Source organism: Pocillopora verrucosa, chromosome 3 (genome assembly GCF_036669915.1).
Source record: "Pocillopora verrucosa isolate sample1 chromosome 3, ASM3666991v2, whole genome shotgun sequence".
NCBI classification, from domain to species: Eukaryota; Metazoa; Cnidaria; class Anthozoa; order Scleractinia; family Pocilloporidae; genus Pocillopora; species Pocillopora verrucosa.
Window position 1 is genome coordinate 27,241,345 of NC_089314.1, and position 16,355 is coordinate 27,257,699.

At 37.3% G+C, this 16,355-nt stretch overlaps 2 protein-coding genes across 3 annotated transcripts; one reads left to right on the plus strand and one right to left on the minus strand.

Moving 5' to 3' along the window:
* Positions 1-1,395: 1,395 nt before the first annotated feature.
* LOC131772307 (uncharacterized) lies at positions 1,396-11,576 on the minus strand. Of its 2 annotated transcripts, none has more exons than XM_059088198.2 (13): positions 11,457-11,576; positions 9,593-9,941; positions 8,329-8,389; positions 7,784-7,919; positions 5,645-5,732; positions 4,841-4,928; positions 4,635-4,732; positions 4,308-4,404; positions 3,734-3,836; positions 3,603-3,649; positions 3,380-3,493; positions 2,913-3,030; positions 1,396-2,200 (listed from the first exon to the last, which is right to left on the minus strand). In XM_059088198.2, exons 2-13 carry the CDS (start codon positions 9,708-9,710, stop codon positions 2,048-2,050), a joined length of 1,221 nt encoding a protein of 406 aa, XP_058944181.2. In that variant the 5' UTR covers positions 9,711-9,941; positions 11,457-11,576; the 3' UTR covers positions 1,396-2,047. The 2 variants fall into 2 exon arrangements, with proteins under 2 accessions (XP_058944181.2, XP_058944182.2); XM_059088199.2 differs by lacking the exons at positions 9,593-9,941; positions 11,457-11,576 and adding exons at positions 6,466-6,502; positions 9,123-9,254.
* Positions 11,577-12,773: 1,197 nt separating this feature from the next.
* LOC131772370 (histamine H2 receptor-like) lies at positions 12,774-16,220 on the plus strand. The gene is made up of 2 exons (XM_059088270.2): positions 12,774-13,691; positions 15,799-16,220. Exons 1-2 carry the CDS (start codon positions 12,923-12,925, stop codon positions 16,122-16,124), a joined length of 1,095 nt encoding a protein of 364 aa, XP_058944253.2. The 5' UTR covers positions 12,774-12,922; the 3' UTR covers positions 16,125-16,220.
* Positions 16,221-16,355: the final 135 nt, after the last annotated feature.

The window sequence follows — 16,355 nt, forward strand, 5'->3', positions numbered from 1 at the left end:
GGGAGTTTTGATTCACTAAAAGCCTTTAAAATTCTGTTTTAGATGTATTGTTTCGAGATAGGAGACGCTCGGAAAAGTTTACTTTTTCAGTTAAAGGACGCGTTTACGATGAAATCGTTGGAAAATATATTAGTCTTAGGAGTTTGTGCACATATTAAGGGGACAGTAAAAATCAACCTGAATCACACTCCAAAACAACACATATAACACAGCAGAGTCGGAGACCTTGCGATTCGTGCGTGACACATGTCAGATAATGAGTGTGAACATTATGTCAAGAGCTAGAAGCACCGCCTTAAGCGATTTTGGGACATTGATCGGTTTACATGATCAACGCAACCTTGAATGACCTTTTAAATCAGCAATACAACAACCAATCACAATGTAGAGAATATCGTATAAGAGAGTGATTTCTTACAAATTTTGCACGAGTAGCTTTTTACACACCCGTTGTACTTAAGCGAATACGAGAGTGGAATAAAACAGTTTGATTGAGTCTAGTTCGTTTGAATTCTTTCTCTAGAAAACGGGGCAAAGATTACGAAAGCAGTAAGCTCAACGAATTGCCTCTGAAATGCAAGGCAGACAAACTATTGTTAAATTAGTACAAAGAAGAGTCCGTTACGATTCGAAGTCCGTGTTCGAATGTATAATGATTTCCTAAAGCGAAGCGAAGAAAGGGGTTGACTTAGGGAGTGGGGTGCACGTGGGCACAATTCATAGCCTTTACTCGGGAATGAGCCTGCGCTCACCCCAGAAGTCCGTCTCGGGAGAATCGAAGATGGGACTCAAAAAATGGCAGAAATCGAGCTCAAGAAAGGGGCTCTGGGTAAAAAGATTAAGTTTTTCCTGAAAACAAGATTCTTTAACTTTTACAGCCTGACATTCTTGTGCATATTTCCCATACGGTTCTCTATGCATTTCTTAAAGTGTTAACAACGTGAATTTCTTTAAAAATCAAGAGCTTCTCTAGTTTATGATCATTTCATTTATTCTCCTGACCTAAGTGTGTTTCAGGGATGATAGTGTACGGAGAAATTGGATGTTAATCACTCTTAGGGTTAAAGGGTCAAGGGTGCTTTTCGGGCCGCCAAATTAAGGGTTAAATGGCTCCTTATTGTTCAACTAAAAAGCTATTCAATGTTGTATGGTTTTGTGATGATTTTACTTCCAATAAAAAAATACGCGACTTTGCTAGTACTGCGTCCCAATAATGCTAGGATTGGCCAACCCTGTAGCAGGTCCTTCAAGGGGCACGTTGTTTCGCGAGGTCTCAATCTTTCTCGTTGTTGTGCGAGATGCAGAGCCAAAAAAGCGTCGCAAATTATTTTCAAAGTTGTATGTTTGCAAAGCTTTTTTCTGTCAATGATCGGCTGAAGAGATTAAAGGTCAATGTTCTGTTATGTCAGTTTACTAAGAGCCAAAAACAATTACAACTAGAAATCAGAAAGCTTACAAAAACTTAACACAAGTGTCAATGTATACAACTGCATATTAAACACCGGTACCATGAAATCCCAAGGATTATTAAGGCTTATTACATAGAGTCACAAGAGACCTTCAAAGTGAACCATACAATTTTGCCCCAACATTATAAGTTCAGTATATATGATAGAGAATGTGAGAAGTCCTGCTTTTGGGTGAATCTTAACTGCAGCAAAACAATTTCCTGCTCACTACACCACCTCAAATCCATGATAGAAACTTCCCTTAGGAAAAAAACTGAATACTAAAGTATGAAACACTGATTCTTCAATCAAGTGACTCAAACAGTCCCACCATGGAACTGATATGCTGGTAATCATTGTGCCAGAGGTCAAAATGAGATACGAAGTGTTTTTAACTGGATGGGATCAAAAAATCATCTCAACATTTTTCCTTATCAAGTTCCAGTATGAATTTGAATCAGTCCATTTCTATAAAAAAAAAAAAATTAACATCTTGCAGAATATTAAGTGGCATCTGAAATATGGTGGACTACATATCAAATTATAAAATTTGGTGGACTAGATATCAAATTGTAGAACCACCCTTAGATAAGTGTCTTTCATTCACTTTCAAACTCCGATGAGGAGGACAATTCTGCTTCATCTCTTGCTACAGATTCCTTCCTGGTTCGCATTTCAATCCCTGCCAGAGCTTCCTTCAATTTGTCTCTGTAGATATTCTTGACTCTGACCCATGGAGGATAAGTGGATGCCTAAAAATGAGTTCAAGCAGCAAATCAGAACCTTGGTTTCACTAAAATAATACCCAAAGGCTTCTTGCCCAGTTTATGGTAAAAGAAAAACAGGGTAACAACAACCTAGGACAATACTGTCAGGGTCGCTTTCCTATTTAATTCCAAGTATTTAATTCCAAGTATGATCTCGGTACATTTGTGGCACATTTCTTGTTAAAGGAGTACACATAAACATTTAGTTCTTGCAGAGATTCTGAAGTGAAACTAACTCTTTTGACAATAATTGCCCACCAATACATTGGAAATGCAAAATAAGAAAGCCTTCATTCTGGAGAACAATCCAGTAACTTGGCCGTTAGTAAGGGGTACTACAAGATGCAATGTAACAAATGCTGCTAAACTAGTTCTCAGCCTCTGTCTCTTAATTTTGTTCCCACTCTGGTTCTGAGTTGAAGTCTTTCAGGCCACATACAGCTACCTGGTTGCTTAGTAGCAAATTTAATTGTTAAAAAAGCTATTTTGAAAAATACAGTTATTTCAGAAAATAGCTGCATCTTGTCAAATCTTTGGTACATCTGCAGTTGGATTAATTGTTTGAAATCAATCTAAAATGTTAGTCAGTACCACAATTACAAATGGCAGAGATAAAAATCATGGTTTCCAAAGGATACTTCTTCAACCTGTAACTAACACTTTGCAAACAATTTCCCTTATTTATCCACTGACATACCTCAGGAAGTTTCAAAAGGAAAGGAAGAAGTTTAGCAGCATATTTATCACTGCTATCCTTTGGTAAAAGGGATGGAAGATGATCAATTGCAATGACATCCAATAGTTTGGTGCTTGGGCTGTAAAGACAAATTATTGGAAAGAGAATTAAAGTTTAAAGATTTTGAACAACTTAAGATATCATTGAGAGCCAAAGTGAATACATTGTAATAGGCAAAGGAATAGTTATTTCAGGGCAATTTTTGAGATGAACTGGTCCCTTGTTTTAAAATGAGGATTTAAGTACACATTTTATGATAAGAAAATAGCTTCTTGTTCTCATGTAAATACAACCCTGTGGACAGAAAATGTCCTGCACTTAGCCTCATTATGAAATGAAGGGTTTTAGAGCTTGGGAATGGTCTATCAACTCTCACAGCCTCTCACTATTGGTAAAATAATTTATGCAACTCAAATTATTTTCCCCACCTCATATCAAGCCGATGTGTTGGTTTCACAAAGGTAGTAATAGTGTCATAGATTGGTAGTGGATTATCAGGACTGGTACAATCACAACTCACATCAGAAATAACTGTTAAGTTTCTAAAACAACCAGAAACATACAGGTAGGTTAAACTGGAAAAATAACAAAGCAACAGAACTTGAAATGAGAAGAATCAACTAACTGACAACAATGTTTTTCTCAGAATACCTGGTGTTGTTATGGAACATTTCCTTTGTCAAGAATGGAGGGATTTTCTGTCAAAGAAAAATTCAAGACTATTATAAGAGACACTACATTATTTAAAACACTTTCAATCAAAATGAAGTTTCAATCATTACCTTTGACAAGAAGATGCAGTTGACAAAGATGTCATAACTCAAGATGGCAGGGAAAGGTCCACCACCTTGTGTCTCCTGTCTTGTCCACTTGACAATGTTTTTGCTTCAAACATAAAATAACAACTGATAACTTAAACCACAACTGTAGCACACATATCACATCTGAATACACTTGCACTGTTGTTCCTTGATACACTGTCTCAGAAAACACCCCTGAACTACCTCACAAGGGGGTACTCAAAATATTATGGGTAGAGGGAGGGGAAAGAAGTTTCAAAAGCTACAGTTCAAGGTTATGAAAAAAGTAGAAGGTAACCCTTCAAGTCCCAGAGGTGATTAACCTGAAACTTCTCCCTATAATATCCATACATTATCCAGCAAACAGGTAATGAGAATACTCCAACATATCAGGTAGAAGTTGTTTTCTTGATCTAACCCCAAATACTTGTAATAATTTAAAAGGAAATGTGTAGCAGCTAGAGGGGAGAATTGACAATCAGATCTTGGGAGTTAAAAGGTTAAAAGAAAAGTCTTGGGGAAACACATTATCAGTTTCATTGAAAAAAAAACTTACCTTGGAATTCCAGTCTTCTCCAAAATGTAAGCAGCTCCTTGGCCACAACGACCACTTCCTCCAATAATCAACACCTTTGGGTAAATCTCAGGAACTCCTACCAAATGTGACATGATACTCAATAGACATTGCATTACTTCCTGGTCCAGGGTTTAAGTTGTTTTTCAAGAAACTTTTTTTCCCTCAGTTTCAGATTCTTTTGAAATCTCCTCCTTTTCCATCCTATAACATCTCACCAACAACAATCAGCTTTTATTTAGACAGTCCAGGAGGTTAATCCCATAAATATTAATAATTCATTTGAAAATAATTACATTGTGGACATACCTCTTTCATTTGCAATCAGCAATAATTGGCTTTTCAAGTGGTTCACCATGTCATCTTCAGACATGTATGGAGTAACACTTGGGAACATCTCATTCGGCCTAATAACAAACATCATTTTAAAAAATAAACAACCGAACTTGTTTACATTTTTTGATAAAGCTGAGCTAAGAGACTAATTCATCAATTTTTTTCAATGAAATCCATACTTAAGTTGCTGGTGACACCAAACTGCTATTGCAAGAGCAGCTCCAGCAATTCCTGCCATTGGTCCAAACTCAGCAACTTCTCGTTTACCTACAAAGAAAAGCAGCAGACATCATTTGTTTTGAAAAACTGTTCAGCCAGATAATAACAGAAAGAATTGACTCCTATTTTCAAAGTCCAAATTATACAAGGCAGTCAGCACTTTGTTCTGAATAAGTCACCTCATTCAAGAGAAGCTTGTTATGGTTTAAGATACCATGTGAATTGGATGGAGCTCTGGCTTGATTGCAAATGCAGTATGCTCTAGCAAATCATAGTTTCTGACTATCTTTACTGGTGGGTATCAAAATTGTTTGGATTTTTCTCATTCAAATTGTCATTTCTACCATATTCTTGTGGTCATATGATTTAATATTTAATGATGCATCAACTCAAGCAGCCACTCAGTTTGTTCTCTAAATTTGACTTGGCTAGAAGATGGAAGGAAGGGAAGTTGGGTGTGAGGCCAACCAACCCCTGCCTTTCATCAAGCTCCCCTGACCACTAGTGGGTACCCATTTATACCCTGGGTGGAGAGAAGCACTGTTACAGTGTTTTGCCCAAGAACACAACACATCAACCCAGCCAGCTCTCAGACCTTGAACCCTCCACTGAGTCTCTCACTTGTGACATCTCCATGACTGCAATATTCCTGTCTGCAGGTGCAACTTGTTTCAAACTTGTTTCCTTACTGAATGGCCACATGAGATGGACTACAATCTCATAAAGCAAGGAACTTGTTTAAAGCTAGAAATTAAAGTACCCACCACTGTCATTGACAATAAACTCAACATCAAGTAGTTCACCACCACCTTGATGGAACCTCTGCAGCAGGTCACTCCAGCCATCCTGTCCCTGAAAAACACACAGTAACAGAATCAGCAAACAAGTTCCCGATGCCACAATAGGCAAACAAGCTTTTGAAGTTCAGCATTAACATGACTAGTCTTTTTTATTAAACCTCCTGTTATTCATATTTTTGTCTACTTGCTTTTTCAAGCTGCTAGTGTTTTAAATTTCAATTAATGAAACCACAACACTTTTCAAATCAATCATCTTTTCTCTTTAACAAGTAAAAATTATTTCCAAAAACTTCCATCAGACTTTAGGTGAATGTTTTGAGAGAGTGGTGTGGTTATATTCGTGTTATAAAAGACAAGAAATTCTCTGATGTTATAATCATTCATTATACATCATTATTGTATAAGAAATTTAAAAAACTTAAAAGTACTGTCCATGTAAAGGAACATGGAAACAAACACATCAGTTCCATTGCAGAAGCATGCCCATCCTAAAATTTATTTCCACCTTAATAGCCAAGAATTCTATACTGGTCATGGTTTTTCATAATAATCACAAGTTTGTATGTGTACACATTACAAGATATGCAATTTTACCCAGGAATTTCTTAATAAAGATCCTAATATTTAAAGTATCTAGAGATGCCTGTACAAATTCTGGATAGATGAGCATATTTTCATAAAGCATTTATTTTGAAAAACCAACTTAATCACATATGTAGGAATTTTTCCCAAAATTTCTACAATGTCTAATACTGGAAATTAAGTCAGCAGGGTTCCAGGCTAACCTGTGTCCCCTGACAGCACAAAGTCAAACAGCCACGTCTGAGAAGAAAACATCATTGTTAATTTCGAAATGATCGATGACTCTTTGAATCATCGTGTTGTAACAAGGGATTCTGGCTGCAACATTCTCTTAGAATGTGTAGTAACTTTACTGTCACATTTCATAGAACAATGAAAACCGAGTAATACTTGTAAAATCCAAGCTTTTGTTATAATTCTACAGCTGCAGGCACCAAAGGTTGCTTCTGTTTTATCAAGACAGTTATTAACCCTTTAACATCCACAAGTGATCAAGAGAGAATTTCTCTCTGCTATATCCATACAATTTTAAGCAGACAAGTGATGAGAATAAAGAGAAATATCAATTAAGGGATTATCAGTTGATCCAATAACAAATTCTCAGAACTAAAATCATAAGAATTGTACAACAGTTAGTAAGGGAATTACTAATGAGATCTCGGGAGTGAAAGGGTTGAGTAATGTTTCGCGTATTTCTCTGCCCATGATGAACAGAAAGTAGTCTGCAAATTTGAAAACAATCAAATACATAACAACTGATAATTATAAAGTAATTTTGTAAGTTACCTGGAGATTCAGGTAGAAGTATTAGGTGTTAACCCACTCATTGTTTTCAGTGCTTCTTAGTGCAAAATGGATTTTAACTAATTTACATCAGAATAAATACAACATCCAGAATGGCTTACAGCCCTGATGCAGGTAAACACTGCAGTATCTTTAACCCAGTTCTGATAACCAGTCAAGTTAGCTGCATGGACCAACTTGCTTATGCCCCAGGTGGATGAATCATATATCAAACCTTTACACTTCCCCACTCCCCTCCTAGCATTTCAACAGCTTCCCTGATACCAATTCATAGTCTTTGTATGGTTGAATACGGGCTTCTATTTTGATAGTATCTCATTTCTTACTCAAAGGTATAATTCAACCAGCCAAGCTCACACTTGAATCTAGACTTCATTAATGTAAGTCCAGAATACAAACCAGTTACTCTTATGTACTACATCTCTAAAAAAAAGTCATAACTATAAAGATTAGGAAACAGTAAGCTTGAATAAAACAACTTTACCAGACAAAGGGTCTCTCTGAGGATGTTAAAAATGATTTATACAGAAAAGGAAGCCATCTACCAAACAGATTTCAAACAAGCAATGATAATAAAAGATTACTTGAATGGGGGTAAACGAGGGATGATGGTAAACTCTGTGGCTACTTCTGTAATCATTCAAAAAATGTTGCATTTCTCATTGATATCATGTAAATGAATCAAAGTTAGAAGACAAAACAGAATGTACTTCTCACCTTATAGGCATGGCCAAAGTAAATGTGAGGATTTATCAGGGGATGATCCTCGTTTGGCAGTTCTTTAATCCCCACTATGTAAGCATCTGCAGGAGCATCTGTCCAACTTCCTTCTTCAACAATTTTACAACCAACCCTATATGAAAGATGAAAACATGCATCACATTTAAAACAAATTTATAAAAGTTCAAGATCTTTAGGATTCCAAGAACATGAAAGAAATCTTAACCCTTTAACTCCTAAGATCTGATTGTTAATTCTTCCTTCTAGATGCTACACATTTCCTTCTAAACTGGTCACAAGCATTTGGTGTTAGATCAGGGTAACATCTTCCACTTGATTAGTTTGAGTCTTCTCATTACCTGTTTGCTGGATAATGTATGAACATTGAAGGGAGAAGTGACATGTTAATCACTCCTGGGTGTTTAAGGGTTAAACATTCTTGTAACTATTGCAACCTAAACTTGAAACTTTTAACCTAGCCAAATCTAGAGAACTTTTATGTTACTTTCTCAATTTTTCAATGTTCAATCTCAATCTACCACCTTTCATAATCAACTTCTTTGTAAACTCGGTCTTCCGACTTTTCCACAAAAACCTGGTGACCTTTAAACAGAAAATACAAAACAATGTTAATAAGAACTCCAAATTGTTTGTATTACTCGGACCAGGTAAATCTTATCGATCAATCTTATCAAGGCTGGGAAAAACATGACAAAGATCTCCTTTTATTCCTAGTCTTGCATGTGATGTGCACAGCTTTCGGAGGATTTCAACGTCACTGATCCTTTGTTATGTGGACCTCTTTTATTTTAATAAATGGAAAATACATCGGCATTCGTTCTTAACGCACCAGCGATTACCAGTCGAATATCAAACCAAAATTGTTCTTTGCTAACGCACTTAAAAATTTTGTTCCGCACAAGATTAACTTTATTAAGTATAATTCGGTTTTAAGCATTCTTTAAAGTTGCTGAACAATACCGGGATTAGATCTCACGCGAAATCCAAACGGCTATTATGTTCGCGCTACCAAGGATATCGTTAATTTGCGTAATTGAACAGAAATCAAAATGCATATTCAAGGTCAAGTTTGCGGGCCGTTTTATCTTATTGACAGAATTAGAGCTGAGATCTTATGCTTGCAAATATATTCTTTTTTATCACTGAACCATAACTGTGATCTCGTTTCGCTCGAGCCATTACTCGTGGTATGCAGATTATTCGTATGATTTCGTAAACATATCAACAGCTAACAGACTCTATTATACACGTTGTAGTAGTAGCTAAAAAGTCTCCTTCACGCCAAAAGAAGTCTTTTCTCAAAAATATAATTCACCTGCTTTTCGTCTCTTTTAAATGGCATCGAGACTGGGCGCCTACAAACTCGCTGTGAACTCATCCCGGAATTATGGAAAGCATGGCGACACATCAAGTCGAATGTTTTAAAAAATTGAAAAAAGTTCGCAAAAAAATGTACCTTGAAAACGTGGCACTCATAAGAATCACGTAATACATGTAAAGTAATTTTTTTTCATTTGGACTGGCGAAAATAAGCATTTTGAAAGAGATTCAACGAGAACCACGACTCTCTTGTGCAGTGCAAATAAACAACTGAACATGCGAGCGAGTATTGAACGGATACACCCACTATTATTTTACAAAAGCTAAAAAAACCAACGGTTAAGCGAGTCTAAAACTCTAATCAGCAAGTTTATTCAATAAACATTGATTGAGTAACTCAACAATAAATTCATAAGCGCTAGAACTGACTTAGTGCACGGTAAAATGAAGTTTAAAAAGACATACCGGCAGAAAGTAGCTTTTTGCAAGTGACTGGTGTCAGTGGAGTGCGTTGTTCGTGCGGTTTCGATTCCGCCCGAAGCCAAAATTTCATGGATGTGTCATCACTTGCACCACTAGCCATAACAAAACGATCCGAAGAAAAATAATGCACCCAACTCCGCCGAGAACAGCAAAATTTCGCCAAGTGTCACCTCCTTGTTGACCTGCACTAACTGACAGAGAGACCCCCTGTGGTGCAACTAACATGGTTTTGCATGTCGTATTATAACCATAACCCACATGTGGAGTCCGCGTTAGGTGTTGACAAAATCTGGATCGGACCGGATCGGATCACGGATCGGAAAAAAAAGAGCTTTGAAAAATAAAAAAGAAATTGTTATAAAATAACACAAAAAGTGAGAGGTGAGAGTTAAAAAAAAAAAAACTAAACTGTGTTAATTGAAATTAGAAATGTTGCGTGACAGGCCAAAATGAAGTCTGCGTGACATACTGGAGCGAAGGCCCGCTAGAGGTTTTTTTGCCCCTCAACCCCATGTACTCACTTTAACAGCTGTGTCGAGAAGTGTTGTGTAGTGCCGCCATGGACGAAGGCAAGCGAGAGGTACGCATCATTTCATCAGTCATTTATTATATCTTATTTCACGTGCTACTTTTCCTTTATTCAATATCATTTAGCACACGCGAGAGAGGAGACGAGGTGAGGAGTAAGATAATGATTGTTTAAGATATTACTACTAAAGGGCACGTAAGCGATTTAAGTGGACCATAAAAAAATTTGTTGAGTAACTGTAAGATAAATTTTTTAGAAACGAGCACCGTAACAACCATAAAACATCATCTGATCCAAAGTGGAAGAAGCACTTCTCAAGCTTCAAATCAACTGACATTGTTTCTTATTTGCTCCAGACTTAAAATACCCATTTCTTCCAGCAGAGGAGGTCTCCCTCAAGGAAGTCAATGTTTTAAAAATTAACGAAAATAAAGTTTTGAAATCAAAAATTGAAATAAGCCGTGAGAGTTTAATGACGCGAGAGTACAAAGATTGAGTCAAATGACTTCTAACTGGGATGTTTACAAGACTCTATCTAGATGGTTTATGGCAATATTATTAGTGCTCATATTAAAAAAAAAACAAAAACAAAAAAAACAGAGGGAACAGTGACCAAAATGGGCCCGTCGCACTCGTCGCTTTCGAAAAAAGAAAAGCTAGCCTTAAGCTCCTTTTAGTCAAAGGCATATGTACGCGAGGAAAGCAAGCAGTTATCCAATACTTCCCGATAACGTATGGAATTTAGCATGACTCTGAATTGAAATAGGACTAAAGGACTCGTTCTGAGGTATTATATGTTTCACTGATTCAAATATTTGAAGACAATGACAGTATTGCAAGCAAAGATCTTTTTATAGGACAGGTTCAGTCAAATAAAGATTCTGTGTTTCCTCGAAAAGGGTTCCCTTGATAACCGATGATCCTTGTCGATGAAACCCGATGGGAAAAATATCCATTTTTTTTGCAGAAGACTGACATACTAAACTTGGATGAAAAATTGTCCTGGATGACATTGGCCTTATTACGTACGACACTTGTGAAGGAAATTATATCAAAAGTTTGAAGGAAACTTCTCCTCTGCAGTCAGCCTGCATTGACATGTGTCGTTTAATGGCGAATGTAGCGCTCTAGTATGCTTGTCAGGGAAAACTTTAATGAATTTACGATGGCGCAATAGTCTCTGATATTGTTTCTAAAATCAGCTTATTACACAACAGTTTGACCACTATCTAACAAGGATGCTTTCCTCTCTATTGGTCGATACTGCCTTGCTTTACTTAGTGTGGTTGGCAAATGTATTACGGTTTTTAAGCTTACGTCTCCTTGAATGCGGTGAGGTCTTGTCAATTCTCTTCCCCAAAAGAGCCCTAAGTACACGTCTCCAAGTTTCCACTTCTAAAAGTAAGTAAGAACAAGTGTTACTCTTCACGAAGAATGAAGTCAGTCAAAAATTTGTAGAATTTGTATGTCCATATCAAAGAGACGTGTAATTGCATGTCACACAGTACAGCTTCATAATCATGAATTTCAATAACGTCTATTTTAAAACTCATCAATAAAGATGACTGTGAATAGTTTGAATGTAAGTTCTGTCCTCCCATCACTAACGAAACAAGAAATGGGAGAAAAAAAAGACCACTGTAAAACTCTATGACAAGCGAATAAAGCCGAGATTTTAAAGCTATTTCAGTTTCGAATGCAATCAATTTCTATAATAGTTCCGCAAATTCCAAGAGTTCCTGGTTTAGCCAAAGGCAAAGTTTTTGCAAAACACGTGCTGAAACTAACCAACCGGAAAGTAGGTCAAGTAAACAATATTTTCTGTCCGTCTATACTCTGTTGGCATCTCTAGTGTCTAACTCTGGGGACAATGGCGTACAAGTGCCTACGCTTTCTCTAAATTTGGAACTTTTATTAAAAGATTTATTACTTTCGATGATAACAAAACATGTTTCGAATAGTTTTAAACAGCTCAGGATCGTCTAATTTTAGAAACAGCATGTGGGAAGTAGACTACGCTAAACAAGTATGGAAGCGGTACAAATAATCTATGGAAGTTCTCTTTGAATCTTACGAATTCGTCCGGACAGCGCCTATTCTGTCTAAAGAGAAGACATGTCTACCTTAGGCAAGTAACTACTCGTGGTGGAAGCAATTTCACGCTCTTTCGAGGACTCAAACAAGTCTAATATTTTTGATGTGATTCATGCGGAAGCCATTATTGGGGTCTTCAATTTTGTTATCTTGTGGGTTCGAGGGTTCATAGAGCATTCAGAAGACTGGAGTGCGCTGCCATAGAAACCTTGGCAATCATTATCTTGAAAACTATTACCGTGAAAACAGTCTAGATTTTAGGACATTATAAACTGATAGAACGCTTCTAGAGGATCACACCACATCGAAAACAAGCGAAACAAAGCGGGCTTTAAAAACAAAAGCAAAAGAAAGATAAGGCGTGAATGGTAAGTAGACTATATATAAAATTTTTTTCGAATGCAGCGAGGCAGTAAATCAAAGCAATAAAGCCCTCCCGGGTCGAAAGAATGACAAGAATAACAACCCGTCGCATTTTCCTGACCTTGGAATCAAGAAATTTCTAAACAACGCAAAGTGACCTTGATCAAGGAAGGGAGATTAAGATTATTCTGGAAGCAAACGTGAAGAGCGTTGATGCTCCCGGGACAATGATTGAATCTCTACACTTGTGGGTTTACTAATCACGCTATTTGAAAGCTACCCTTGAATTAAAATTCGATTAGTTCTTGGTGGCAGATATTTTGACAATGGATCCGCCGACAAGTGAAATATGGGCACAGAATGTCACCACCGAGTCATCCAACATGTTAACCTCATCCGGTCTTACAGCGACAATCTTCAAAACCGTTTTTCTTGTTCTTATCGCCGTGATGAACGTTTTGGGGAATACAAGTATCTGTTTTATTGTTCTTAAAGACAGACAACTACGAGCCTCAGTGCGGAATTACGCCGTAGCAAGCCTGGCCTTGTCAGACTTACTCTCCGTTCAAATTATGACTTTCCAAATTTTTACTTACTTTAACGTTGGTAAAAACCCTATTATGTGCACGCTTATGGGCAGAATATTTGGCTGTCTTCTTTACATCAGCATTTTGCACTTATTTACGTTAAGCCTGGACAGATACATAGCAATATTTTACCCATTACGCTACAGATTCATGGTTACCCCGACAAGGACAGCTGTGATTTTATTAACGATCTGGATCATCCCAGTTTTTTCTATACTAATCTTCCCTGCTGCGCTAGTGGATCTCCGTGGCTATGCCAGCTTCTATGGATGCATGGAGCAAGGTTCGATAGAAAAAATTGACAAAAAGGATCGCTTCCATATGAGTGTGAACGTAATTTTTCTTTTCTTTCTACCACTTCTTGTGATGATGTGGGCTTACTGTCGAATTAGCAAAGTTGCTTGGTATCAAGCCAACAGAGTTGGTGTTGCTGTGATCTCGGCAGTCAGAGTGCCACATCTTCGTGGTCTTCCCCGAACACGTGATAGAAAATGGGCCAAAACGCTAGGTAAGTTTATCTTGTTGGAGTATCATTAACCAAGCTACGTCACGGCTTGTGAATTTTGGCTAATTTAACCTTAATTCTCAGTTCCAGTTTGTTGTCTAAAATCTGAGTCAATCTTCGCCCTCCTTTAAAATCCTTGCACCAGTTTTGTGCTTTATTTTCTCTCTGGCGTATGTTTCCCATTCCATAGTGAAATATATTATAACAAAGTTTCCCTAATCAACAAGACGAAAAGACGAAAACAACCGCGGTTAAGGGTTTGATGTGAGCTGGCTCTCCTAACACCCGAGGGGGGCAGTTGAACCTGACTGCGTGGATTATTGATGTTTATAGTAAGTGCAAATGTGATGGATGTTACCTATAACAATAGTAGTAGGACAACCACGTTTTAAGTCGGGCAAAAAAAAAAAGTGTCATTTGACCAAGCGTATGGTCATTCCATAGCATTGCATTGCATGGTGACATGTCATGTTTTTTTATCTCTTTCTTGGAATATAGCAATGAGTTTCTGTCTGTCAACCAATTCTCAGTGTAGCAAAGTGAACAATTTTTGCGGAAACACGAATTTTGTTTTGATATTATAGGAATTGTTAGGTATCTTCAAGGTGCTGCTTCTTCTAAACGAGCATAAAGACCCCCTTTTTCACTTAAAAATATACGTTCCTTTGCGATACACAAAACATGACCTGAAAAGGTAAAGCAAGCCACAACGGTTCACAGAATCAATCCTTCAACAAAGCTTTCTTGATACAAAAGAAAGGTTCTCCAAATCCGAAGAAAGCCTGAAAATTATTTTTCGTCACCAAAAGTAAAAACTCTGCGTCGAGACTTACTAAATAGCCAACATGCATTAATACAAGAAAAGTACACTTTGCAATATCTATGGAATGGAAAAAAACAAAAACAATGGAACACGTGCAAAATACAAACTATGCTGTATGCCGCAACAACATGTTTACTTCTTAAAGAAAAAAATGTTGCGTCATGCTTCACAGACCCCTGTTGGTGGTGTTGTTGTTTCTGTTACGTTGAGTAGAAATTCTGAAAACTACTCATCATTTTCTTCGGTCAGTTCAGTCAAATACCTCAATTGTCATGATATAATTTGCTCTGCACTTATTTTGGCCTGTTATTAAATTTGTATTATAGAGGTCTACATTTTTTCATGTGGAGCACGGTCAGGTTTTGCTTGAAGAATCTTACATCATTCCGTATCTAATGGGTCAATAGGTTTAGAAAAAATAACAGAGATTATGCTGCGAAAACACGGTTCCTCGTAGATACTTAAGGTCGACTCAGAAGATATCTCGGAGAAGTCGAATCAAGTAGCTGTTTTTCTATCTACCCGAAGCAACCAGATGGGAAAGGAAGCCGAGATATCATTTTGCTGCATCGTATGGGGGCTTTCTTGACAAAAAAACCCCATTCGTTCCTTTCAGATCGGTTGTAAATTGCCCATTGTAGATTACGTGAAATCTTCCGAAGGTTTGATGTTTGCTCCAAATGGAAATTAAGGGTGCATGAAAATGACCTTTTCTCTCAAAGACATCGTAATCCTCTGAGTAACGTCATATTATCTGTAATGGGGAAATAAGAGGGCGGATGTCATTAGCTACTAGCAAGCAATTCACTCACCCGCAAACCCCGAGCATTAAAAGGTCATTAGCTGGAGATTCGTGGATTAAGGTTTCAATGTCGTTCATTAAATAACTCGTTGTCACTGTGCTTGCTGTACGATTAACGGAATATTCGGGTTGCGAACAGAATTTTCATATCATTCAAGTAGGAAGGGAAAACCACCAAAATTAATCTCCCCGTTTTAAACCTCATGTGCGGTGCACACAACTGAATGTTACAACAGATATTTACAGTCATCAGGACTTCAGATTATGCAATAATCATAACAGGCATTGCGTTGAGCTCGTTAACCCTAATGGAAACTTGTCATTATCGCCTAAAGGCAAGTAAGATAAATTACTTTTTATTCTCAAAATCAATATTAATATCCTGTAGTTCTTTAATAGCCGAACCACTGAAAACTGTAAAAAGATCCCTGTTTCTTGGCCTCAAATACTAACTTTTGTGTTTTTTTTTTGTTTTGGTTCTGCAGCGATTGTGATTGGCGCATTCCTGGGCTGCTATCTTCCAATTGTGGTGGCATCTTTAGTGCATATTTTCGCTGGACAAACAACAGGTTGTTCCTTAGCACGGACTTTGGAAATTTTATTATTTCTCACGTTTTCCAACACTGTTTTGAATCCTCTGATTTACTCTCTTCGGAACAATGAATACAGGAGAGCTTTCCAAAAGACATTTAGAAGATGCCACCGAGAGTCAAATAACAATCAAGGTTTACGACTCAGTTACGTCAAACAAGATCTTGAAAGCCTTACTGTGTCTAGTCACGTGACTTCAAACCACGCGAACACCTCGTGATGTTTAGAGGAAGATTTTATCCACAACACTCAGTGTCAAAATTAAAAATTGTTTCTATGAAACAGCTTATTTTTTACGACACATTTTATAATGTTATTTGAGCATACCATGTTGACTAAGCTGAGAATAGACTATTTTACAGCCTTCTCCTAATTCATTTTGTTTGTTTGATCGTTCAAAACTTAAAATTTTACCTCGACAGAAGTGCAAAAAGGACTTGAGGTGGGTTGT